The 24,674-nt window shown below is 43.1% G+C and overlaps 1 protein-coding gene across 1 annotated transcript in view; it reads right to left on the bottom strand.

Annotated features, from left to right (window-relative positions):
• LOC148513765 (uncharacterized) overlaps positions 1-24,674 on the bottom strand; it is a 160,579-nt gene that overhangs the window by 39,512 nt on the left and 96,393 nt on the right. Inside the window, exons 22-30 of the mRNA XM_088481433.1 lie at positions 20,508-20,698; positions 13,507-13,632; positions 11,210-11,390; positions 9,634-9,784; positions 8,359-8,506; positions 7,630-7,878; positions 6,168-6,317; positions 3,872-4,099; positions 1,182-1,385 (exon numbers count right to left, since the gene is read on the bottom strand). Coding sequence (XP_088337559.1) covers positions 1,182-1,385; positions 3,872-4,099; positions 6,168-6,317; positions 7,630-7,878; positions 8,359-8,506; positions 9,634-9,784; positions 11,210-11,390; positions 13,507-13,632; positions 20,508-20,698 — 1,628 coding nt within the window. The remainder of the gene's footprint in view (positions 1-1,181; positions 1,386-3,871; positions 4,100-6,167; positions 6,318-7,629; positions 7,879-8,358; positions 8,507-9,633; positions 9,785-11,209; positions 11,391-13,506; positions 13,633-20,507; positions 20,699-24,674) is intronic.

Below are 24,674 nucleotides of genomic sequence, written 5' to 3'. Positions count from 1 at the left end.
AAAAGTCCATAAGAAACTTCATAAGCAACAAATAGCTTGTCATATCATTATAAGCTTTCTTCACATCACTAGTCATTGTCCTAAATCTACAAAACTCCATATAGAAATGTCATTGCCTGGAAAATAGGCTGACCAGGGAGGCAGGGTGGCATCTTTTCTCCGGGCTGGTAAAATTTTCTTCTGGCAGCCCATGGGCAGGTAGATGATGCTTCCTGACCTCTCCACCAGGCAGCATCCTATGCTTGCATCTGCAGCCGCACAGTTACTGAATATGACAGACTCCTGTCAATCACTAATCAGCGCAGTGGGACATCTCCACATGGGTTGGGTATGAGAGATCAGCGCTTAGGATCCCAGCGCTGAGAATTCCAAAACCGGCATTCCGACAGGTTCACATCACTAACACTTTCTGGTAAGTACCCTAACCCTCCTCACCCCAATATTTACCATTGGGGTGCCAGTGGTCGGGATGCTGGCGCTGGGATTCTGACTGGTGATGGAATTCCGGAGCCGGCATTCTGAGTGCCAGCATCCTGACTGCCGGGATGCCAACAACATCCCCTCCACATAGTCCTTGATGAATAGTTGGGTCTATTCACACTAAGTCCAGGATGGTGTCAGATGGCCTATACATAACTCAGAAAAGCTCCAAAGCCACAATTTATTTGGGACATGACCAGAGATCTGAGGCCTGATTTGTACCAGTACAGTAACTGTAATTAACCTCTAACCAGGGAAATGTACAGTATAAAAATGCCAACAGACACATAAATGGATAATAAAAAATTGCAGAGCTATTAATCCCAAATCTTAGTTATAGCCCTCACTCTAACACTAATCCTACTGTACCTCCATGAAATTATAAAAAATAGTGTTCCTTCTTAACGTTCCCTCTTTATGCTCCCAAGTGCACTCAACTGTATTTCTAGTAGGCAAGGCTGTGCCAACCTTGATACTATGTGTTGTATCAAGGCTGCATGGTTGCATTTTTAAAGAGTCAGTATATATATATATATATTTATATACAAAGACAACTTTGTTAGTATTAATTTAGCCAATCACAAAAGCTGTGTCTTTGAACTGCTGCGCTAGCATTTAAAGCAATATCTTGAATAAATGTCTTGATTAATTAATGCATTACATGACAACAAAACCATAGACAATCTACATTACATTCTTACAGTGACAGTACAGTCACACACGTCCCATTTTCTCAACACGTTTTCCTGATCTTGTTTGTGGGTCCTGAAACCCTCTTGTAGAAGCATCACCGCCTGACGCAAGTGCCTCTGAGCTAGCACAATGCATACAATATGGTCCATGTAGTTCCTTGTCTCTGAACAATTTGCCATCTCTTGAAATGATAAAGTGTCTTTCTCCTGCAGCTGAAGTATAAAAGATGAAAAATACAAACGTTACAAACTCAATTAGTTATTTTCCCCCAAAACCTATTAAATATACAGTGTTTATAACCTCTCTACGCTTGTTATAGCAGTCAAGACAGGGATCTTACAGTTAGCTACTTCTTCACTCTTAGGATAGAAGACAGACACTTGGCAATAATTTAAGCAAAGGGTTTGAATGACATTTAGCTTTAATTTGACATAAAGGCCTGTCCTCAATTCCAGGCGAAAAGCCGAGATCGGCGCAAAAGTATCACGGATTATGTAATTTCGCCAGGTGGAAACTCTCCGCAGTATTCAATTGCAAAGACTTTTCGTGTGCGCGGAAAGTCAATCCAATGTACCAGGTGAAAAAGTTTCGCCTCTGAATAGGTGGCGACAAAAAGTGCAGAATTGTGGTTTTGGGGTGCAAAGGTGGGGAAACCACTCTGCAACCTTGGTACAACCCCCCAAAGGTAAACTGCGTCAATTTTTTATTTAAATGTATGAACACCCCAAAAAATGACTTTGAAAATGGGGGTGAAAAAGTGCAAAGTTGGGGGACAAACATAAAAACTAGCGAAATAGACTTCTGGGGGGTCTGCAAGTATGGGGGAGGGTTTTTTTTATTGCAGGTGCTTGCGGCAGGTGGATTTTTTTACCATTTTTAAAACTTCACTTTAGCAACTTTAAACTATGCTTGCACCCATTTTCATGTACCCCAAATTTGCTGGAACTAGTTTTTTTTTACAAAAAATACTTGTGCAAAGACGCTAATTAGAAGCTAATGACAGTAATTATGTACCCCAAATATGTTCAGCAGGCTTATTCGGGGACTTCTATTGTGAACCCCAAAGTTAGTGCATCTTTTGGAAGGTGTCAGGATGATTTCCCCATTTTTTACAGCACTGTCCGCCTGTTCAAGTTTCGCCAGATCCCGTTTTCGCATTTTTTGGAATTGAATACGGCGAATAGCGGGGGCGTGCACGAAAAGTTTCAGCACCCAAAACAGGCGATGTCGGCGAAAAGCCCAGCATGCGAAAAAGTATCGCGGGTGCAAAACTAATTGAGTACAGCCATAGATAGAGAACAGTTAGGTAAGAGCTACGGCAATATTAATGTTCCATCACTATAGGTACATTATGGAAACTGATTATCTGTGCAAAGTAACAACCATTATCATTGGCATCAGCACTTACACCAGGATGCTCAGCACTTACACCAGGAAGTGGTCAGCATGTCAACGGTCACAATGTCCACAGTATAATGCCAATATTGTTGAAATGTCAACAGCTATCATTTTGCCATCTGCCAAACGTCAACATGTTCACAATTGTAAATGTCAATAAGTGAAATGCCGACATTTTTTTAAATGCTGACATTAAGTTTAGGGTTAGGCTACTTACAGCCGGAACAGCTGCTTCACCGATGGTCAACATTGTTAGCATGTCAACATTTCATTGTGCCGACATGCTCCACGTCTACATGGTCAAATGTTGACATTATGACCATGTCAACTTGATGATTATGTCGACTTTCTAACCACTGACAAAATATACCAAACCTCTTACGCCTGCCCCATGATAACTGCAAGAGATCTTTCTGAAACAAGCCTCACTTTGTCATATGCACGCCACAGAACTGTCTGATTTAAATAGTTAATTGAGCCAATGTACCAGGCACAGTGCATCTTATAAGGGTACAAGTTGTGCCCTGGCTGTGGTCATCCACGTGCAATGCCGTATAATCTTCACAAATGTCTCCATCTGGAAAATGCTGACATTGACAAAATGTCGATATGGGTCAACATTTGCACTAGTCTTAGGGATTGCGTTAGAATTAGGGTTTTAGGGTTAGCGTTCAGGTTACCATAGAGTGACAATAAAAAGACTGCCGACATTACGATCACGTCGACAGTATGTCAGTGTCAACATGGTCAATTATGAACATTCTCATGTGGACATTAAACATGTTGACATGATGAGTGGAGACATAATATACTGAACCTGCTGTTATGCCTTTTCAAAAGCTCTCCTTGTAGGAAGCATGGGGTAAGTTGAAGTTTAAAATCTTATAGCTTATTTTTAAAGAAGACCACATAATAGCAAAATAAAAGGGGGTGGCAGCCTTCATAGACTATTACAATTTCTGCATCAGGATTTATAAACAAAATATGCTGAAAAAACTTTGCTAAAAGTGAAAATATATTTTAAATGAGAGCTGGAGAGAACGCAGGCAGATATGACATACTGCTCGCTTTAATGCATCTCAGAGTGCTACTGCAGATACTCTTCCAGGCATAATACTAAGTAATTACATACAGTCTTTCAATATCGGTCATCTGAATTTCTGTAGAAACAAGAACTATTTGGTAAAAAACCATAGCAATAGGGGCTTCCTATGCTACACCCCTGTCTACGTAAGAATAATATTGGCAAACTCAAGTACACTATTAATAGAGTACTGCGTCTGCATTGAAGTAGAATTACCAGTTGTTCTGTTAATGCACAATGTTCCTCCTTAAGCTGAGACTGCATTTCACTCCATGGCAGCTGACTCTGTTGTTCTTTGTAGGATTTCTTTAACAAACTTATCAGCTTTTCTACATACGAATGTTCCATAATGTTTGCAGCTTCTTCCGCAGCTGATTTTCCATAACAAGACTTGCAAAATAACTTGCTCAAGATCTTCTGCGTCTCCTTAACACAATTATTGGCCTGCACACAATGCATATGAGCACAGTTATTTGCACAGACTGTATATGACCAAAATCATCTGTAGCGTAGAGTGAAATACATGAGAATACGGAAGACAGGTATTGGCTACAAGTTTATTTTAACAATGTTTATAGTGTTCAAGAACACAATGATAGATGTATATAATAAAAATAAAATGGGGCCCAAAGATGGCAAACTCATGTTGTGTCATCCTCCATGTCACCCTATGTAAGTACAGTGGGCCCTACTTTTTACAGTGTTTTAATGGTTAAAAAATAAATATTATTCTTGTTATCATAGTCACATTGGGGTTATTTACGGGATGTAGATAATATACCTACAACCGGCATCCCAGCTGACGAAATCCCAGCACCGAAATGTCAATACTCGGCCAGAAGACCGGAGCAGGAATACGGACAGTGGGTGACATGCCGACGCGGGGTCCCAACAGCCGGGATGCCGAACGTAAATATAGCGAGGCTGGTTAGGACTTAGCCGTGGGCGGGGGGGTGGGGGGATAGGGTTAGGTTTAGCCATCATGAGGGGGGTTAGGGTTATACTAGGGGAGGGGAAGGTTAGGGTTAGGTACCCGTGTGGGTGGGTTAGGCACCACTGAGGGGGGATAGGTTTAGGCAGTAAGGGGGGAAGGTTAGGTTTAGGCACCAAGGGAGGAGGTTAGGTTTAGGGACTAACGGGACGGTTAAGGTTAGGATGGGGTGGGGGAAGGGTTAGTGTTTGGATGTAGAAACAGAGGGTTAGTGGTAAAAAGGGGAGGGTTTCTTGCCACGGGATGTACAAGTATCTGCATAAAATATATACATTTATTTGTATCCTCCAGGGAAGTATGGGTGGCTTAGTGCCACAATTAGCGTCATCACAGTTCCACATTTGGGCTATGAAAGGCAAACCTTGATGACATGACACGCTTCACAATGAAATACGTCATCATAGCCCATAGTTCAGAACATTTTCTATTAAGTGAGTAGGACGTGGGAGGGTTGACTACTCTCCCAGGAGCTAAATTCAGGAGTTTCTCAGAAACTTCAAGAGAGCAGGTAAATATTACATCATTAAAAGTACAGACTGTGTATGCTATGACTTATCTGCGGATGTCTTTTCATCCTTTTGTGTATGTACGCACAAACAATTATATATACTGTATATATATATATATATATATATATCTATATATATATATATACATATATGTATATATATATATTGGATGCGGTCAATATCCTGGCAGATAGGATGCCGGCACTTAGAATACTGTCATTGTAATCCTGACACCTGTCAGAATCCCGGCACTGGGTTAGGGGGAGGGATAGGGTTAGGCACTAGGGGGAGGATTAGGGTTAGGCACTAGGGGGAGGGTTAGGGTTAGGTACTAGGGGGAGGGTTAGGCACTAGGGGGAGGGTTAGGGTTAGGCACTAAGGGGAGGGTAAGGCACTAGGAGGACAGTTAGGGTTAGGCACTAGGGGGAGGGGAAGGATTAGGCACTAGGGGGAGGGTTAGGGTTAGGCACTAGGGGGAGGGTTAGGGTTAGGTACTAGGGGGAGGGTTAGGGTTAGGCACTAGGGGGAGGGTTAGGGTTAGGTACTAGGGGGAGGGTTAGGGTTAGGCACTAGGGGGAGGGTTAGGGTTAGGTACTAGGGGGAGGGTTAGGGTTAGGCACTAGGGGGAGGGTTAGGGTTAGGTACTAGGGGGAGGGTTTGGTACTAGGGGGAGGGTTAGGCACTAGGGGGAGGGTTAGGGTTAGGCACTAGGGAGGGAGGGTTAGGTTTACGGTGCAGGGGTGTTAGGTTTAGGTACAAGGGGGGAGGGTTAGGTTTAGGCAGCAGGGAGGGAGGGTTAGGGTTAGAAGAAGGGTTAGGATAGCTACCGACAAGGGTCGGTATCCTAACCCTGTCGGGATACCGGTGTTGGAATTTTTACTGCCGGGATCCCATGTGCCGCATCCCGTACCCAACACATATACATATAAATTTATATATACTGTACATGCATTTAAACAATTATTGGTAATCTAAAAATAACTAAAGAGTTAACTCAGTGGAATATATTCACCTGAACCCCATTGTAGGCATCAAGTATATTATACATATGGATCTGTATGAGCAACTCTTGCCTGACAAACTTAGCAGCTATAGTCCGTAAACGGACACTTTGAGAATCTTTACCAGTTGTAAATAATTTAGCTTCTGCTGAAGATATCTCCTGCCAAGTGAAAAAGATACATAATTTAGCGTTCACAACAGAAATCTACACAATCATGCAGTATTCATTGTCAAAGTCACCATCTTTGAAATGTCTGTTTTTAAAGGATTACATATAGTAAGGCACATTCATTGATATTTGGACTAGAACTGTTAGTTTATAGTGCAACTGTATGAGTATTCCTTTATGCACCAACACATATCTTCCAACATAAGCTATTTTCCTATAAATTAAGTAATACAGATTTAAGATGAGCTCCGTGAGGATAAAAATACCAGTGTATAAATGAGGCCAGTGTGCACAATGTGCAAATACAAATGGTATTTAGAAAAGTGTAGCTGTACAGTATATGTATACTTGTATTTTTGACCAGTCATTTGTCTTATCGCTAGCTAGTGTGGCCGTCATACAGCCTCAACCCTCCTGTTTCTCACCAGCCCCATCCCTCAATGTTCTCTCCAGCCTCATGCCTCCCCATGTCTCTTCAGCCTCATGCACCTCCTGTATCTCTCCAGCCTCATGCACCCCTTGTGAAACTCCAGACTAACTCTCCTCTGTCTCTCCAGCCTCATGCCACCCATGTCTCCCCAATCTTATTCCATATTGTGGGGTTCACGAATGGGTTTGGAATTATCTTGATTGGAGGCCCACAAGTCGGGAGGGGTGATCCTGTAACTGTTCTAGCAGGCAGCCAGTGAGAGCTGTGAGGGAAGGTTGGGGGCAGGGGACCTTCCTGCAGAGTCTGTGCTTGATGGACAATAGCATAATTATATAATAGATTATTTGAAGGAGAGCTGTTTACTGGAGAATTTCTACTCTGCTATTAATATAGTGCATTATGTATACTGCCGGGTACATACTATATGATACATTGATATATCATTCATTGGCTGAATGAACATTCAGCATATCTGGCCGTGTACACACGATATATCTGTGAGTGACATCAGTCACCGCTATATCGCATCAGCCATGTAACACAGCAGATGCAATATACCTAAAAGACACATCATGCACATCTGCTTGTGTGACGGGCGACCGACCAATCTGTTATGCTGGGCGCAGGAACCAGAGACAATGACATCACAACTGGGTGGGCATTTGTGATGCCTGGCCAGACATATTGAGCGGCCTATTGCTAAGTGTGTATGCTTGCCAAATAGATTGCATGGTTGGCGGCTGCTGCATCCATCAGGTGTGTACCCTGCATTACAGACTTTCTCTGCATAGCTTGAGGCACTAATGGAGTATTAATGGAGCATTTGGTGATTACGGTATTTGGTGAGGATATTACAGTGTATTGTCAGCATACCTGAGACTGGTCACAATGCAGCTGCTGATAAACTGTTTGCATTTTCACAGCCACTTCCTCTATGGCAACCTTGACTTCTCTGTTGAAGTAGTTTGCAGGTATGACTGTACCTGGGTCCATCCCCAGTCTCTTTGCTTCCTCTTGATGCTTAGCATACAGTGCTTTCAGAGCAGTTTTGTGTACATCACTTAGCTCCTTTATGAGTTTGTCCCATTCAGAGTTCATAGTTTGGTCATTTCCCAGGTGTTTCTGCAATAAAACCAAACGCAAATCATGAAATTGTCCGGTTAATGAATCCTATCATAGCTGTCTCAGTACTCACCATTTCCAGTGCAGTAATCTGCGCTCAGGTTGGGGGGAGGGGTCACGGGGACATGCTGCAGGGCCAGGCCCCCGTGACTTGCGGCACACCCCGGTGAGATGTAACCACACCCCCTTTTGTGACTAGGCCATGCCTCTTTTGCCAGCAGGAGGACTACCAGGGGTGATCTGGAGTCCCAGTCCATCCCTGACCATGGGACTCTTACTCGCCTTTCCATCCATGGCTCAGAATAGGGCAAAGTAAAATGTAGCAATGCCGCAACTTTTGGATGCCCATTGGTTGCGGCATTGCTATACAGACGTAGTAGCTCTGTGACAAAAGTCAAAAGCTACTGTGTCCACCTTTGAATCAGGCCCTAAGTTACAGTAAATCTGACTCTACTCTTACAGACTTAGATGTATAACAACCTGCTTATCTTTATCTTGAGACATTGTAGCCCATAGGTTTGCTTTGTCTTTGTAAGATTCGAAGAAGTTCCATATCCTGCTTATTTCTTCAGTCAGTAAAATGTGTTCTAGATGGACAAGTTCAGTCGCATGCTTCTCAATGAGAAACCTAAACACATTCAGAAGGAATACAAAACAATAGGTGACTGGACGTGCATTGAGTCCTATTGCAACAAAAGCAGAGTCTACACAAACTACAAAAGGATTTAAATAAATGTGGAACTGTATTGGCTCACATATAGTATTACAGTATTACAGTATTATCTAGGGATAGTCTGTAGTACTGTACTGCATTGACTTTCTGTGTCTTTCTGTTTGCATATGAGATGGTGCCGGGCCTGAATACAGGGGGGTATAACTGAAGGACAAGGTGCACATAACTCACTCTATTACTGATAGCTCACAAGTTAAGTGTATGGGGTAAATTTACTAAAGTGAGAGTTTTTAGAAGTGGAGATGTTGACCATAGCAACCAATCAGATTCTACTTAACATTTAACTAGCACCTTCTGGAAGATGATAGCTAGAATCTGATTGGTTGCTATGGGCAACATCTCCACTTCTAAAAACTGTCACTTTAGTAAATTTACCCCTATGAATATGGTATAGGAGGTTTTGAGTTCAAATCCTTTACTTGATAGCCAGGTCCCACTACTAAGATGAGCAAATGTTATATACTGTACTGTAGCTCTTTCACCAATCCATTTATGGTTAGCTGTCTGTCTGTCTGTATGTATATCTCTCTGTATATGTAGTTATATAGATTTGGTTAACTAGAATGACTCGTTTAAACGATCAGTAGTTAAATTTTCCCATATGTCAGTTATATTGTTTTGAAGTGTTTGTTTAAATTACTCTTTTGTCCTGTACTTTACCACGCACAGAGGTCCTGATTCAACAGTGCACACTAGTTCCTTGTGAATCTGTGCAGAACCCATTCCTGTGCAGACCTTGGAGTGTTGTGAAGTACAGTACAGGTAGCTATTTTACTTTAAAGGAAGTACAAACATTGGTTAACATCCGAAACCATCAGTGTTTTTTAACCAATGTTAAAAACATTGGTACTACCGACGTTTCCATTCGATATTCCATTCTGACTTCACTACTGTTTTCTTCTATAGAAAAAAATATCTTTATATTTAAGTCACAATTCCATTTTTTTTATAACTACACAAGGCCAAATGTTAGTAAGTATTGAGGAGTTGCAGCATTTATTTCAATGTCCAAGTTCACTTACCTGAACAAATACCCTTGCTGTCTATAGAATAATTCATTACTTAACCAAGGAAAATGTTTTGACAATTTAGATTTGTCAGCAGCATTAGCTGAGACTTGAAAATTGTCTGAATTAGCAGCTGATGCCTTCAACGTACTCCTTGATGAGTAACCTGGAAAAAACATGTAATAAAAATAAGGTACCAAAAGTGAGATTTAGCAATATCCATTATACTAGGTAAGACATATCTACATTATAGTCTCGGATCAATTATCTTTGGCAATCAAGGGAAAGTATCCCACTATACATGGCATCAGGATGTGAGAGTAAAGTTCTATGTATCATTACAGCCATAATGTAATCTGAAAAAGCCTAGAAAGTAAGATGTTTGCATTAGCAGTAGCTGCCTTGCTGACTCATGAATGATACAGAGTGCGCTTAGTGCTGGCCTGCCAAATTCTTATTACATCTATATCTAACCAGCTGTCAAATTGGCAATTTAGTAGAGTCATCATAGTAACTAACTGTATGGCAGGGGGGCATCTAGCTTTAGAGATTTTGAAAGGTTGAATTAATTTTTGCCTTAAGTTTAGATGCTTTATAACACAATTTTAAAAAATACAAATACATATTAAATGCTAGCACTTAATGGGGCCTATTCTTCATCTCTAATGAGCCAGTTACACATGTGGAAATGCATGTAACGTTCCCATTCCAATCGGGACGTCAAGTATTCAGCAAACTTCAGAAACTGAAAGTTTTCGAAGATTGCTTGTGGGAATCGATACCATCTTGCAATTTTGGGGAGGCAATCCAGGGTTGCGAGGAGAGATCCAAGTGGATCCCCCCATGCCTCCTCAATGTGAGACTAGCGGCCGTGCGCGTGCAGTAGGCAAGATAGGAAGAGGTAAGTAACCCTGCAGAGCAGCTAGGAAGAGGTAAGTAACCCTGCAGAGCAGCTGTCCCCACACCGGAGCAACACTGAATTGCTCCGGTACGTAAGTATCCACCACCGCAACTCACGGCAAGTTGTATACTTAATTACCAGGTGGCCACCCTGTCACTGATGATGAATAAGTCCCAATGTGTGTTTGTATTTTATGTATGGTATTTTACAAATTAGTGCTAATAGGCATCTAAAATACAGTTTTTCCAGAACACAGTTTCAGGTGACATAATCACTATCTGTATCTTCCCTTCAAAAGGACAATAAGATGGAGCAAGTGCGGTAAAAAATATCTGTGTGCACTAAACTTGCCAACTCTTCCAGAACATCCTGGAGGCTCCCAAATCTCGTCTGGCTCTCCCACATTCCCAGAAAAGTGATCAAGTCTCCCAGAGGCCTTCCGTCTGCCAGCCGCAGTAGCCACAATTTACAAGGAATCAAGTCATCACGACCCCACCGCCTCTTCACGCACCCCCCCACATCAATGACTTTGCTGACCCTTCTCTCAAAGAGGGCAGCCAGAATATTGGCAAGTATGGTGTACACTTCATATAGTTTATTTAATAGGGACATAAAAATACTTGTGATAGAGTAATTTGCTAGAAAAAATAACTTTATATACACTTAACATTATGATCATGCCAGCTTTACCCGACACTGGGGCCTGTGTCTCAGATGACAGTATAGATGTTTTATTGTCTTCCATGACCTGAATCAGATATTTCAAAATTGGAGTCAACATTTCCGCAATATTTTTCCGCTGTTTCCCAGTGACATTCCAGTATGTTGCTAGTGGGTTAATATAATGAAGTGAAGTCCCTAATAAATAGGACTAAAACATAAGATCTCTATTACAAGCAGTAACCTTCATCTGAGTAAGGCATTGCATTAGTCACTGATAATTTACTCTGTAATACAAATCTTAAATTAAAATGATGCATCAAGAGGGCCAGATTAAGGGCCACATGGGCCTATTGTGAGAAGGGGAGGAGGTGTGACCAGTGCTGTGTGGGTGTGGCCAGTGTCATGTGGGCGGGTGCACCCCTACACTATCAGCCCCAATGTGTCTCTAAATATGTAAATATAAAAAATGCATAATATTCTGAGGTGATTTATGGTTAGCTGGGCGACTGGTCATCATCATGCTCTCATGATAATAGGGCCTATTTTTAAGTGGCCTGGGGGTATATTCCCATCTCCCTCATTGTTAATCTGGCCCTGTACAGTGTAAACCATGCATAGGAAACAGTTAGTCAAAACTAAAAAAAACAACAACTCTACACTTCAAATATGTAATAGGGGTGAAGATGATGATGTTCACACTCCATCCACAATATAGCTAGTTTATCTATATTAGTTTTTAACTATTTAGCTTTTATATGCAACTTGGCAGCCTTCCATAAATGATTTTAAGGTTGATTTGAGGTTTTACATTATTAACTGCATGGCTACTTAGTGTGATCAGTGATTGCTTGTAGCAGTGCTGGTGCTGTATGTTTTGTGGTCACATTGATTGTGTTTTCATTTTTTCTGTTTTACTGATGTATTACTCATGGTTGTGTAAAAAAAATATATGTGCACTCGCTAAAGCGGTTTTGTCCTCCTCTCAGTATGTAACATACAGTGGTAGGATCATCTTACCGCTGTTTGTCACTGTGCCCCTTACACAATTGCATTTCCGGCTTCAGCAAAGCTTTCCAGGCATTGCCAAGTCCTATCAGGGTGAAAGTGTAATGCGGAGGCACAGACTGGCCACCGCGCATGTGCATGACACAAGAGCCTGTCACTAGGAGAGATATGCTGCCGAGGAGCAGGATTTTGCTGGACTTCACTGGAGGGGTAAGTAATGTTTACTACGAATGGCATATTAATTATTATCACTGTGTTACTAAATGAAATATGCAGGTGTTTATAAGTATGGTTGTTAAATGGGGCCCATAGATTGTACTCCACTGTGGCAAAGACTGATGTGAATGACTAAACAATGTCTGTAAAGCAGTGTGTAATATATAGGTCAGGGATGGCATAACACAGGAGGGGTCCTGTGTGCAGTCTCTGTAGCCACCCTCTCGCTGGCGCAGTTGCCGATTCTCCAGGAACAGGTCTCTGGGAACATGGTGCCCGCGCCATGTTCCAGGTTATTTTTCTACTGCTCATGGTCAGAACTTCGAGAAAATGGAAACTGCATGCCGGAGAATTAGGTATTATGTATGGGTGCAGAGCTTTTGTTGTGGGCCCCCGTGGACCCAGGGGCCCATGCGCATTGCACACCCTACACACATTATAGATATGCCATTTTTATAGGTTTATTAGTAAATAAATACTTGTTATATGTCCCATCCATACTATAACTATTATTGTTTTCCATGGCAAACAAATCGGTAATGTTTGTAATACCCATTTTACACTGGCCAAATAACCTGGGTTATTGCCATGTCAACATAGGCCATGGCTCAGTGTAAACAGGTCCCCGAAAAATAACCCGGGTCCAGTAACCCGGCAATCCAACCTGGGTAGCAAGCAGGGTTGGACCCGGGATACGGAGCAGTTTAAATGGGTGATCCGGGTCTTCCCACCTGGGTCCCGTTTACAGCATAGGAACAGCCGGCTCACCGGCGCTTGGAGATGATGATATCTCTAAGCACTGGCAGATGAGAAGCAATGGCAATAACTCGGGTCTAGCTTGCCGTGTAAATGGGTTTCAAACCACTGTGACACAGCTTGAAACTCGTATTTGGTGACCCGGGCTGGACTCGGGAATTAAGTGTTAAAAAGGGTATCAATGATCTCATAAATATCAGTGTGGGGATATACTGTAAATTAGGAAAACATGAGCTACTGTAATTAGCTAAATAGTTAATTATTTTTATGGCGTTGTATAAATACTTTTAAATAAACACTTATTTCAGAATAATATTAATAGCATATGATTACTATATGTTCTTTACCTTTGCCATTAGTCCTTGTATTTTACAGTGTTCTCTCACATATTCCAGCCTGCAATAGGCAGAGTCAACACCTGTTAACCTTTTCATGATATGAACTTCAAACTCGTCAATTAAGTGCATCATGATCTGCCAGAGAAGCATTGAACAATAGCAATGATTATAAATTCTTATTAATTTTTGTTGACACAGATGGAATAGTTCACAAATATTAGACATATACCTCCTAGGATATATATTTTCACCATGACCCCCAACCCAAGGCTACATTTCCTGGTTTTCACCATCCATACATTGCAGATAGGGGAGGGGGGTTATAGAAGATATTTAGAGCCAATTGCAAGCCGTAACAATTTGCTATTGTTTTATGTATTCTAGTATGTATGTATTATACTATGTTTACTGTCTTTTTGTTTTATACACCAGCTTATCACAGGTGGTTAATGAAGCAAAAATGGAGAGGAATATCTTACACACTGACAAGCTCATCTACAGGTAAAGACTATACATGACATTGCAGATAGGGGAGGGGGGTTATAGAAGATATTTAGAGCCAATTGCAAGCCGTAACAATTTGCTATTGTTTTATGTATTCTAGTATGTATGTATTATACTATGTTTACTGTCTTTTCGTTTTATACACCAGCTTATCACAGGTGGTTGATGAAGCAAAAATGGAGAGGAATATCTTACACACTGACAAGCTCATCTACAGGTAAAGACTATACATGACATTGCAGATAGGGGAGGGGAGTTATAGAAGATATTTAGAGCCAATTGCAAGCCGTAACAATTTGCTATTGTTTTATGTATTCTAGTATGTATGTATTATACTATGTTTACTGTCTTTTCGTTTTATACACCAGCTTATCACAGGTGGTTGATGAAGCGAAAATGGAGAGGAATATCTTACACACTGACAAGCTCATCTACAGGTAAAGACTATACATGAAAATGCCTGGATAAAAGGAAAGTTGGAAATAAGGAGTTCACGTCAAGAAAAAAAAATATTTTGCAACTGTAGCTACTGTACACCATGATAGAAGGATGGTATGCACAGCACTAACCCCAGATGAGGACACCACTCTGAAAAAACCAGTAAGGAGAAATGCGTTAGAGCTCATTATTTGGATGCTCTCTGATTAATTTATTTTATTTACTGCTAATCCTGGTCTTCACACTCACCCCAGATGGCGGGGCGCTCCCTCCCCCACTGACGACTATAAAGGAACACCTCGTGGCTGTTGGACCCCTTCTGGGGTTATATCCTGGCGCTGTGCCTACCATCCAGAATCAGCTTGGTGAAAGAAGTTCGGCACAGGGCGGGGGAAGTAGAGGTAAGCGCTGGCCACTAATATAAGAACTGACACTGTGCAGGCATCTTAATTACAAAGTTAACTTACCCAAGGTGCAACTTTACTTATCGCATTATTATAATATCAGGAGAACAGATTCTTATTTTTCAACTATATTGGAATTTTCCTATGCATTTTCCTATGCACAGATTACAGCCGCTGCAAGTGATGTGATGAATTGATACAATACTGATACATTATTTCTCTGTACTCCTAAAAACGCTACTAAGGGAGTCTGTCTTATTTATGTATTGAAAATTGTTTTAACATTTGATGTTTTCCAATGATGGTAAACTATGGTGTACTATGTGTTTTTTTTAAATCTTTAAATACATTATAATAATTACTATAATTAAGCACTCTCTTTGAGAAATATATATCTTTTAAGTGTGTCTAAGCAAACCCGTTCCTAAATTGGCAGCTGCTTTTTTTGATAAGCGATCATTGAGAGTTGTACAAAATTACATATATAGATTAATATCTGTGCACCTGAATTTATATTTGTATAATTTGTTAGCACAGCAAGGGTGTGTCCTAACATCAGATATAATATGTTACTGGTGCCGACCTGCACTCATCTCATGATGTATACACCAACCTCAGCATATTCTCATAGCTACAATATTTAACGAGCTGCTATTTCTAATGTATATTATGCCCATTATGCCCAATTTGTGTCAGGCCCAAACCATGTAATATGTATATATTTGGAGTATATGTACGGAGAGAGAGAACAAGGAATACAAGAGCCGGCCGCTGTATGTGGATTCCTTAGCCGGCTACCCTGGGTCCTACTGAACCGGCTAACTAAAGCCAGGTACATACTAAACAATGTCTACTGTGCCCAACCTCGTCAGTGACAGGACCCGGTGGGGGGATCCAGCATCGGCAGAGCTGGGTCCCTTGCTAACGATATCCCGATGGAGGATGTCGCTGATGACGCACATGAGTGCGCATCATCAGTGACATAGCGGGTACACACTAGACGATGTGCCTGATATGTTGCTCTGATCTGCCGTATCGGACGACATATGGTGCGTACACACTAGACGATATGCTTCCTGAGCGATATCGTCTAGTGTGTCCCCGGCAGGGTGTCCTCAATGTCGTTCATGACATTGAGCACACCCACTGAACGATATCAATAACGATATCGTACAGCGCCGGGCTCTCTCCCCCATCCCATAACATGCGGCAACCTGAAAACATCGTCAGGTTGGCCTGCATGTTAACCCGATGAACGATGATGACGAATGACCCGCAGAAACGCGCGTCGTCGTTATCGTTCCTCGTTTTTGTGCTACAAATGGATGATAAAGTGGACGACTGAATGATAACGATATCGTTATCGTTCAGTTGTCCACTTTAATCGCCTAGTGTGTACTCACCAATAGTGTCTAGTGTGTACCCAGCACAAGCCCACCAAAAGCCGCGCCGGGCCCGGGTAAAAGGGGACCTAATAGCGGGATTTATTTATTCAAAAAACATTTTGCAGTGAGCCCCCTCAGCCCAGTGCATAACCAGTGGGGGGCGTGATCAGCTTGATCGCTCCCCCCACAGGCATAGGAGACTGCTGTGGCTGCTGTGAAGTGGGGAGTGGTGCCAGACCTGGGCCCCCACCGGGCCCCTCCAGCAAGCCCGGGCCCAGTTAATTAGCACTCGCTCCCCCCCTCTCGGCGCCCCTGACCAAGCATAAGTAAATAGATGTAAATAGAATAAGGGTGATAATGAAATGAATTAATAATAATATTTAATATTTAATACAGTGTAGGAATGAGGCGGTATATGTTTATACTCTCTTTTGGTGGGTATAATAGGTGCCCGCTGCTGTGGTGCAGTGCCCGTGGGTGACTTTCCCTATCTTACCCTGAGACATGGAGTGGATTTCATATGCCGGTTCATGCTACGGCGCTCTGTGCTGTCAGGATGTGAACGGTGCGTCCCGTCTTTAGTGCAGGAGTTGCAGCTTGCTCCGGCTGTCTCCGATCTCCGGTCTCAGTCTCCCCTCAGGCTTACTTTCTGGCTCATTGCTCTATTAGGAAAGGGCCGTCGGTTTGTCTTGAATAGGGCTCCAACGCGTTTCATCCACGTGACAGACTTTTTCATCCACGTGGGTAGAATAGGGTTAGTTGTACTCACCTTTTGTAGCTTCGGGATCTTCACCCCTGCCGGGCTTCCGCTGTCGGGATTTGTGGGCAGGGGAGGGTTACCCTACTTACCACCTCCTGTCGGGATTTTGAACCTAGGGGGCTTCAATCGTCGGTATGAGTATTTCATACCAATTTCACTCCTACCTATTGGTAACCTATTGGTAACTGTAAGTGCGGTTTCTGCTACTCAGCATTTGTATCTAACTTGCCACTCTAGGCTACACATCACCTATAGAGTGCAACTTATATGAGTATTTGCTGGAGGTAATTGCCGGTGACAGCTGCAGCAACTAATGTTATATGGCAACATATATCTCCACCAGCAGCAATATAATCATGGCTCTGGGATTTTGTTTGACAACTGACACTGTGTCCAAAATAATAAAAAACAGGAACCTCCGTTCTAATACATTCCTAACAATTTGTGACTTTATTGAATTTTCATATCTTAATATTATCAGCCACAGGGGTATATTTACTAAGCCTTGGATGGAGATAAAGTGAACGGAGATAAAGTACCAACCAACCAGCTCCTAACTGTCAATTTTCAAACACAGCCTGTAACAAGACAGTTAGGAGTTGATTGGCGGGTACTTTATATCTGTTCACTCTTCTACATCCAAGGCTTAGTAAATAAACCCCACAGAAACAGAAAACAGTCATGCTGCAACTACATTTCTAATCAAGACTGTTAATATTGTAATATAACTGCTACTTTTAAATTGAATAGTTGCTGGCTTTGGATTATATGTTACAAATATTGTTTTGACTGATATATGTGAAAACCTGAAGAGAGTCTCTGCATGTAATATTATAGTGATTATTACCACGTGTGATATGTTTTAATAAATACTGATTTTATTATATTTTATTTGTGAATACTGTACAAGTGTAATTTCTATTACATCAGTGCAGATTCTTGTATTATATTTATAACCCTGTTTATGAGCAGCAATTATGTAATGACCCTTACTGCTGCACCACTGCATCTGCATCTGAAGGCCCTCATACATCAGAGATTGATTGCAGCAATCGTACAATTTGCAATCGATTGTGTATAAAAATCTTTCCCTTTTTCAATCGATTGCGGATTGCAGAATTGCCACAATCGATTGAAAAAGGGAAAGATTTTTATACACAATCGATTGCAAATTGCACGATTGCTGCAATTAATCTCTGATGTATGGGGGCCGTTAAATGTCCACAGTTAGTTGCTACTCTGCCAGGCCAGGAAAGTACACTAGTAATGACTACAGTAGTCCCATCAGGACAAGTACTGTTTCGGCAGATGGGACCCCAACCTGTACATGTGTGCATGGGAAGGAGCTTTATGCTTAGGTGGGGATTTATAATCTGGAGTTTTTCTCAGTAGACCATACGATTTATTCAGCAAATGATTTTCATGACAATCCCTGCCCTTATCAAGTACTGCTCATTACTTTAATCTCTGCATGCAGTCCCTGTCAATATCTCTAGGTTGCAGCGATGGCTGCATGTCACCAGATATACTGTAGCTGCACTGCATCTGACTTCCGGGCAGCCTGCACTTTATGCATATGAGAATATTGCAGAACAGGCTATTACTACATGGGCGCTGAGCTATATCTGCTTTAGTCTGCACTTACCAACTCTATTGTCCTCTATGCCAGGCACAATGGCCCTCATTCAGAGCCGTACGCTCTGAACAGAGCGCACGCTCTGAATGAGGGCCGCCCTCCATAAAAATGGAGCGTCCTCCTGGACGCTCGTATAGCTGTGGGTCACCACCCACAGCCTATACGAGCGTGCAGTTTGATGGCCGCCATGGTCGTGACCATCGCGACCATCGAAACTGCGAGCTGGAGCCTGCGGTTGAGGTTTTCAACCGCAAGGCCCGGAGTGATTTTGGCTCTATCAGAGCCAAAATCACTCCCACTGACATCACTAGTGATGTCAGTGGGCCGGCTTCTGACGGGAGGCGTTCCCTTGGGAACGCCCCCGTCAGGGAGGCACGCCCCCGGCACGCCCACCAAAGGGGGCGTGCTGTCAATCAACATCGACAGCACGCCCCCTTTGATCAGACACAACGAGCGAAGGACTTTCCTTCGCTCGTCGCGTCTGGCGCATGCGCACGACGGAGCTCCCTCCGTCGTGCGCACGCTCAGTGCAGACCATCGACCCACTTGCGAGCGGACAGCCGCTTGCGAGTGGGTCTGAATCAGGGCCAATGTTCCAATGTTTATTAGAGATGGGGATAAACTGGACCAGCAATGAGTGTTGACAGACTATGGGCCCCATTTATTAATGATTACAATGCGATCTGGACATAACATTACCGCTCACGATCGCAGTACAAGATGCGATCCTATCACCGGAATTTATCATCCGACACATGCAGGTACAGGGATTCCGAAAGAAGCCGGTCCTTGTGATGTGCCTGGAGAGCTGCCGGCCATGCGGTTAATCATACTGATTCCTTTTCAGGGATATAGCCACAAATATAGAATGATAAATGGGCCCCTATTAGGGAATCGGTATGAGTTGCCGGCATACCGACAGTGAAAGCCTGAACGCTGAAAATCCAGACTAGGGCTGGTAAGTAGCCTAATCCTTACCTCTTCCCCCCTAACCCTCCCATAGTGGTGCCTAACCCTAACCTCCTCCCCGATGGTGCCTATCCCTAACCCCCATTGCAGCACCCTAATCCTAACCCTCCTGGAGGGGTGCCTAACCCTATCTCCCCCTTCCTGTAACCTAACCCTAAATCTACCCGGGGCTGCCTAATCCTAACCCGCCCACCCAGGCTTAACGAGCATACTTACAGCCGTCCGAACGTTCGGCTTCCTGCGGTTTGGATGCCCACGCCGGTATCCTGACATCCATTGGGTTATCGGCGCTGGCATTATGCCGGGCTGCGGGATTCTGGCATCAGTATTTTGACTGCCGGCATCCAACTGCATCCCCCTATTAGACCTAGAGGACTGGGAAGTGGTTGCAGCCAGCTACTTAATGTGTGATTCTAAAAACATACGGTTGGTGGCCTGTAGGGCAAAAGTGACAGGTCTAGAGGGAAAATACCTTACTGCCGCTTGCCCTTGAATGACACTGATGCAGCAGTGAGGCAGCACAGATGGTGTAATGGTTAGCATTACTGCCTCAGCACGGAGGTTGTGGGTTCGATTCTCACTACGGCCCTAACTGTGTGGAATTTGTATATTCTCCCTGTGCTTGCCTTGGTTTCCTCCAGGTACTCCAGATTCCTCCCACACTCCAAAAATATACTGGTAGGTTAAATGGGTCACAACAAATTATTAATCCTAGTGTGTAAGTGAATATGCATGTGGTAGGGAATTGAGATTGTAAACTCCACTGGTGCAGGGTCTGATGTGAATGGATCAATATTCTCTATAAAACACTGCAGAATATGTGTGTGCTATATAAATACTTGGTAATAAATAATCATCTAGGAGAGTAGAAAGATGGTGTGGAGGAAAACGTATCAGTATCTTTACCAGCTTACCTCTCCTCGCTTTGCTTTAACTATGTCCTCACTAGTGTGTTCTCTGCTCTTCTGCCACTCTCTCAGCTGGCTGCTCACCCGCTCCGACTCCTCCACCAAATTGTCAATGAATTCTATTAATTTTTCTGTAGTTTTCCGTACAACCAGGGAAAATATCAGCTGTTGTTCCTTTTCTTCTGTAGTATCACCTGCTGGAAAATAAATCCACTTCTAAGTTGTAACACAAGAACAAAATGGGATCCGGTCTAAAGATCTACAGTAAAAAGGTCGACAATAGCTAGATAGACACCAGATGTTAGACAGTCATTAGGTCCACAGGGACAAAAGGTTGTGACATTAAAAGTCAACATGTAAGAAGGTCGACATGTGCAAATGGTCGACAGGGTCAAAAATTCGACACAGCAATGACCGACACACTTTTTTTCTAACCTTAATCTTCACCCTAAAGGTTGACATGTAAGAAGGCCAACAGGTAGAAATGGTCGACATGGCCAAAAGGTCAGCACATAAATGGTCGACTCATGATTTTTATTTTTGGGGGGTTTAGGTTAGGCACCAGGACGGAGAGTTAGGGTTAGGCACTTGCCAGAGGGTTAGGGTTAGGCACTAGAAGGGACAGTTAGGGTCAGGCACCTACCCCGACGGTTAGGCACCAGGAGGGAGGGCTAGGGTTAGGTACAAAGGGGAGGGTTAGTGTTAGGATGATTAGGGTCAGAAAAAACAAAACATGTTTCGACCATTTTTGTGTCGACAATTTTTGTCTCAACCTTTTGACCATTTGCACCTGTCGACTGTCTTACATGTCTACTTTTAGAGTGTCACCCTTTTGACCTTTTGTCCCTGTCAACCTATTGCCTGCCTAACATCTGGTGTATATCTAGGCATTATCTACCTTTTTACTGTGCATCTTTCAATCCACACCCGAACAAATCCTCCATTACCGACAATTCACAATGCACAATATGACTCTGGAAGACTGGATGGTGGTAATGTACTTAAGGTACTAAACGTGTACTGTTTTCATCTTTAAGAAACACTGAAGCAGTTTAAATAAAAAGGATTCATCAATACTGGATGACCGGGGTACTCATGCTATATGAGGGACCACTGACCATACTGTCACATGTGAATCTACAAACCATCTACTTAGCAGATCAAGCTTTAGTATGAGTGGGCAATAGACATCCCCCTGCTGTTGTAGAACTACATATCCCAGCATGCCCTGCCACATTTTTGCTATTTGGCATTGCTAAACCTTGTGAAAGGCATGCTAGGACTTGTAGTTAAACAACAGCTGGAGGGCACACTCCAAAGAGTGTAAAGCTGCACCTTGTTGCAAACTATGGGCCTGATCGCTATTTGCGCTCGCTCGTCCAGAAAATAGGGGTGGCTATTCAAATGAACCGTTCGCTGTTTGCGGTCTGTTCACGCCTCTAGGTCTGAACGAGCGAACAAAACTTGCGGTAGTTTTTTGGGAAACTGCGCCCCCTGTCCGCTCGCATCCTACGTCATGTCCGCTATTTATTAGATTAATCGAGTACATCGAACAGGGTATGAGCTGCTCGCTATTCTTGTGGTTGGTTTTTGCTACCACAATTTTGCGAGCAGTTCTGGCTATAAAATAACCCAGTGACGTGGTCAATGACGCTGCTGTTTTAAATGTGCACACCCATAAAACGCCCGTTTTGACCTTTAAGCACGCCTGCGATCGGATCTCCACTCCTCGTTTTCAAGCACCTTCCCCTGTTACCACCCACATACGCCTCATCCTGTCACTCAAATTAGCAGGCATTCGCTATTTTGTGAGCACATGAATTTCGTCCGCACTGACTGGTTCGCGCATGCGTATAACGATCCGTACGCATGCGCAGTTGGCCAAACATCGCTCGGAGCGAACGAGCTGCCACTTACGAATGGCTCTGAATCAGGCCCTATGTTGTGATGCAAGTGGTTTTAATGCATTTCATTTTTTACATATAGGGAAAATACTGCCCACTTTTGTTTCTAGCAAATAGATACTTGGCAGCTTTATGTTTATATGGCGATACAGAGTATACACCCACTGCCAGTCATGGGCTTGACTCAGCCCCGGACACAGTCCCAATTTGGTTGCAATTGACCAATGTATTTGGGACTGTGCAGTGTATGTCTCCCGATGGTGCTGCCGATGCCTGTAGCCTGATTGACAGGTTGAAGGCATTTCGAGGCGGCGACAGGGAGCGTTCCAGAAAATAGGTGCGTCGGCCCATTTTTTAGGCGTACTGAAGCCTGAGACGCAGGTTCACTGGCCCTGGCAGTTTAGTTTTGTTGGTCTTCCTGAGTAGCCTGAGGGTACTCAAATGTCCGATGCTGCAGCTGATGGTCACGGTCTTGGTCTTTGGATGCAAGAGGTGGATCAGAGAAGCTGGCAGTGGGTGTCTTTTTACAGAAGAAGCCTCCTGCGGTTTTTGCATATTTTCGCACAGCTGCTGAGAACAAAAATGCATCAACCTCTGCATCAGGCTCTATGTCTGCACAATTTACATTTTTCCCCATCAGAGCAAAGTAAATAGATTTAGGCCCAATGTGGTTTGTGTGAGTAATTGTCTGCTCAGTTTTAGCTGGGTCAGATGCTTCTACCTGTTGTATATACAGGTGATGCGTTACAATGTATCATCTGTAAGGAACGATTTATACTGTAGGCCAATGGTTCCCAAACTGTGCGCCGTGGCACCCAGGGTGCCTCGGTACACTTGCAGGGGTGCCTCAGGTTGGTGGTCCAGCACCAAATCAAATTATTTATGGTCAATGTAATGTAAATATGTGGACAAACAGAAGCACAAACCTGTCCACCATCACATAACTGACCCTAAGGATGACAGGTCAGCACAATTTACTTCACTTTACTACTTCACTACATTGTTTTCTGAATTTTTAAATAAAAAACTTTTGGCTTAGGGGTGCCGTGAAAACAACTCTGATGCACTAGGGTGCCGTACTTCAAAAAAGTTTGGAAACCACTGCTGTAGGCCATGTTTCTTCTCACAAGTACCATCACATAACCATCATTCTTATAGACGTTTCCATATTATGACTGTTGGCAGGGGCATCTTTAGAGAGGAGGGGGCCCGTGTGCATCCCCCATCACGGGACCCCTCCTCTCACCCCGGCTGCCGGCAGCCGACTGACACGACTGGCTGGCCACTGAAGAATCAGTAGACTTTGGGCACTAGAGTATGCCCAGAGTCTACTGCACATGCACAGATCGCCGGAGAAATGGCGCGACTGCCATTTTCCCAGCGATTTCCTCACAAGAATGCGCAAAACGCAAACGCAAAAACCCGACACAAGAACTTGGATGGGTACGTTTTAGATAATATGGGTGCAGGGTGGGCGGTGCGGGCCCCCCTGGTTTCGGGGGCCCTGCACCGCAGATCCTACATCCATTATAACTACGCTCACTGACTGTTGTACATAAACTAAAACTGCAATTTTTCAGTGTTGCTATAGATTATATCATACATAGATATATGCTGCACAGAGCCAGGCAACCAATGCTGCAGGTGCTCACACTGTCCGGCTGTGCACAGCGTGATGTGATGTCAGAGGTCACGCTACGCCGGCGCACCCATTCTGCCATGCTCGCTCGCCCCATTAACTAAGTCAAATCTGCGCATCCCGGGATTGAAACAACCACCGGGATTGGCCTCCCTAATTGTACGTTTGGATAAATTCTAAATAAAATAAACTCCAAGTAAAAACCTTTTTAGGAAAACATTTGACCAGTCGATGGGGATATCTTCTAAAGTGGATTAAAGAAAAATTGGAAAATAAAATAGTCACCTGAGGTGGTTATTTGATAAATGCCTCTCTGTGTGATTGTGGTCACTTTCCCCCATGTGGATTTAATTGTACTTATGTCACCATTATCAGAGTCATATGTTTATTTTCACATCATCATTGTAAGTAGTGTGTATATGTATAGAAAGAGGGGAATCCACTTGGATGTACTATACTATCAATGTTCTGGCATTATATTCAGAAAGACATAATTATTTGATATTGTAATATAGGTGGGAGATATTAAACATTGGCAAGTAACAGAAATCAGCCAACCTCATCTGTACTGAAGGGTGACCCCTAAATTAATTTAAAAAAAAACAAGACCTTTGATAAAGGGTATGTATC

The sequence above is a fragment of the Taudactylus pleione genome, unplaced genomic scaffold, assembly GCF_031769625.1.
Source record: "Taudactylus pleione unplaced genomic scaffold, aTauple2 ptg000270l, whole genome shotgun sequence".
Lineage (NCBI taxonomy): Eukaryota > Metazoa > Chordata > Amphibia > Anura > Myobatrachidae > Taudactylus > Taudactylus pleione.
This window is presented reverse-complemented; position numbering and strand designations above follow the sequence as displayed.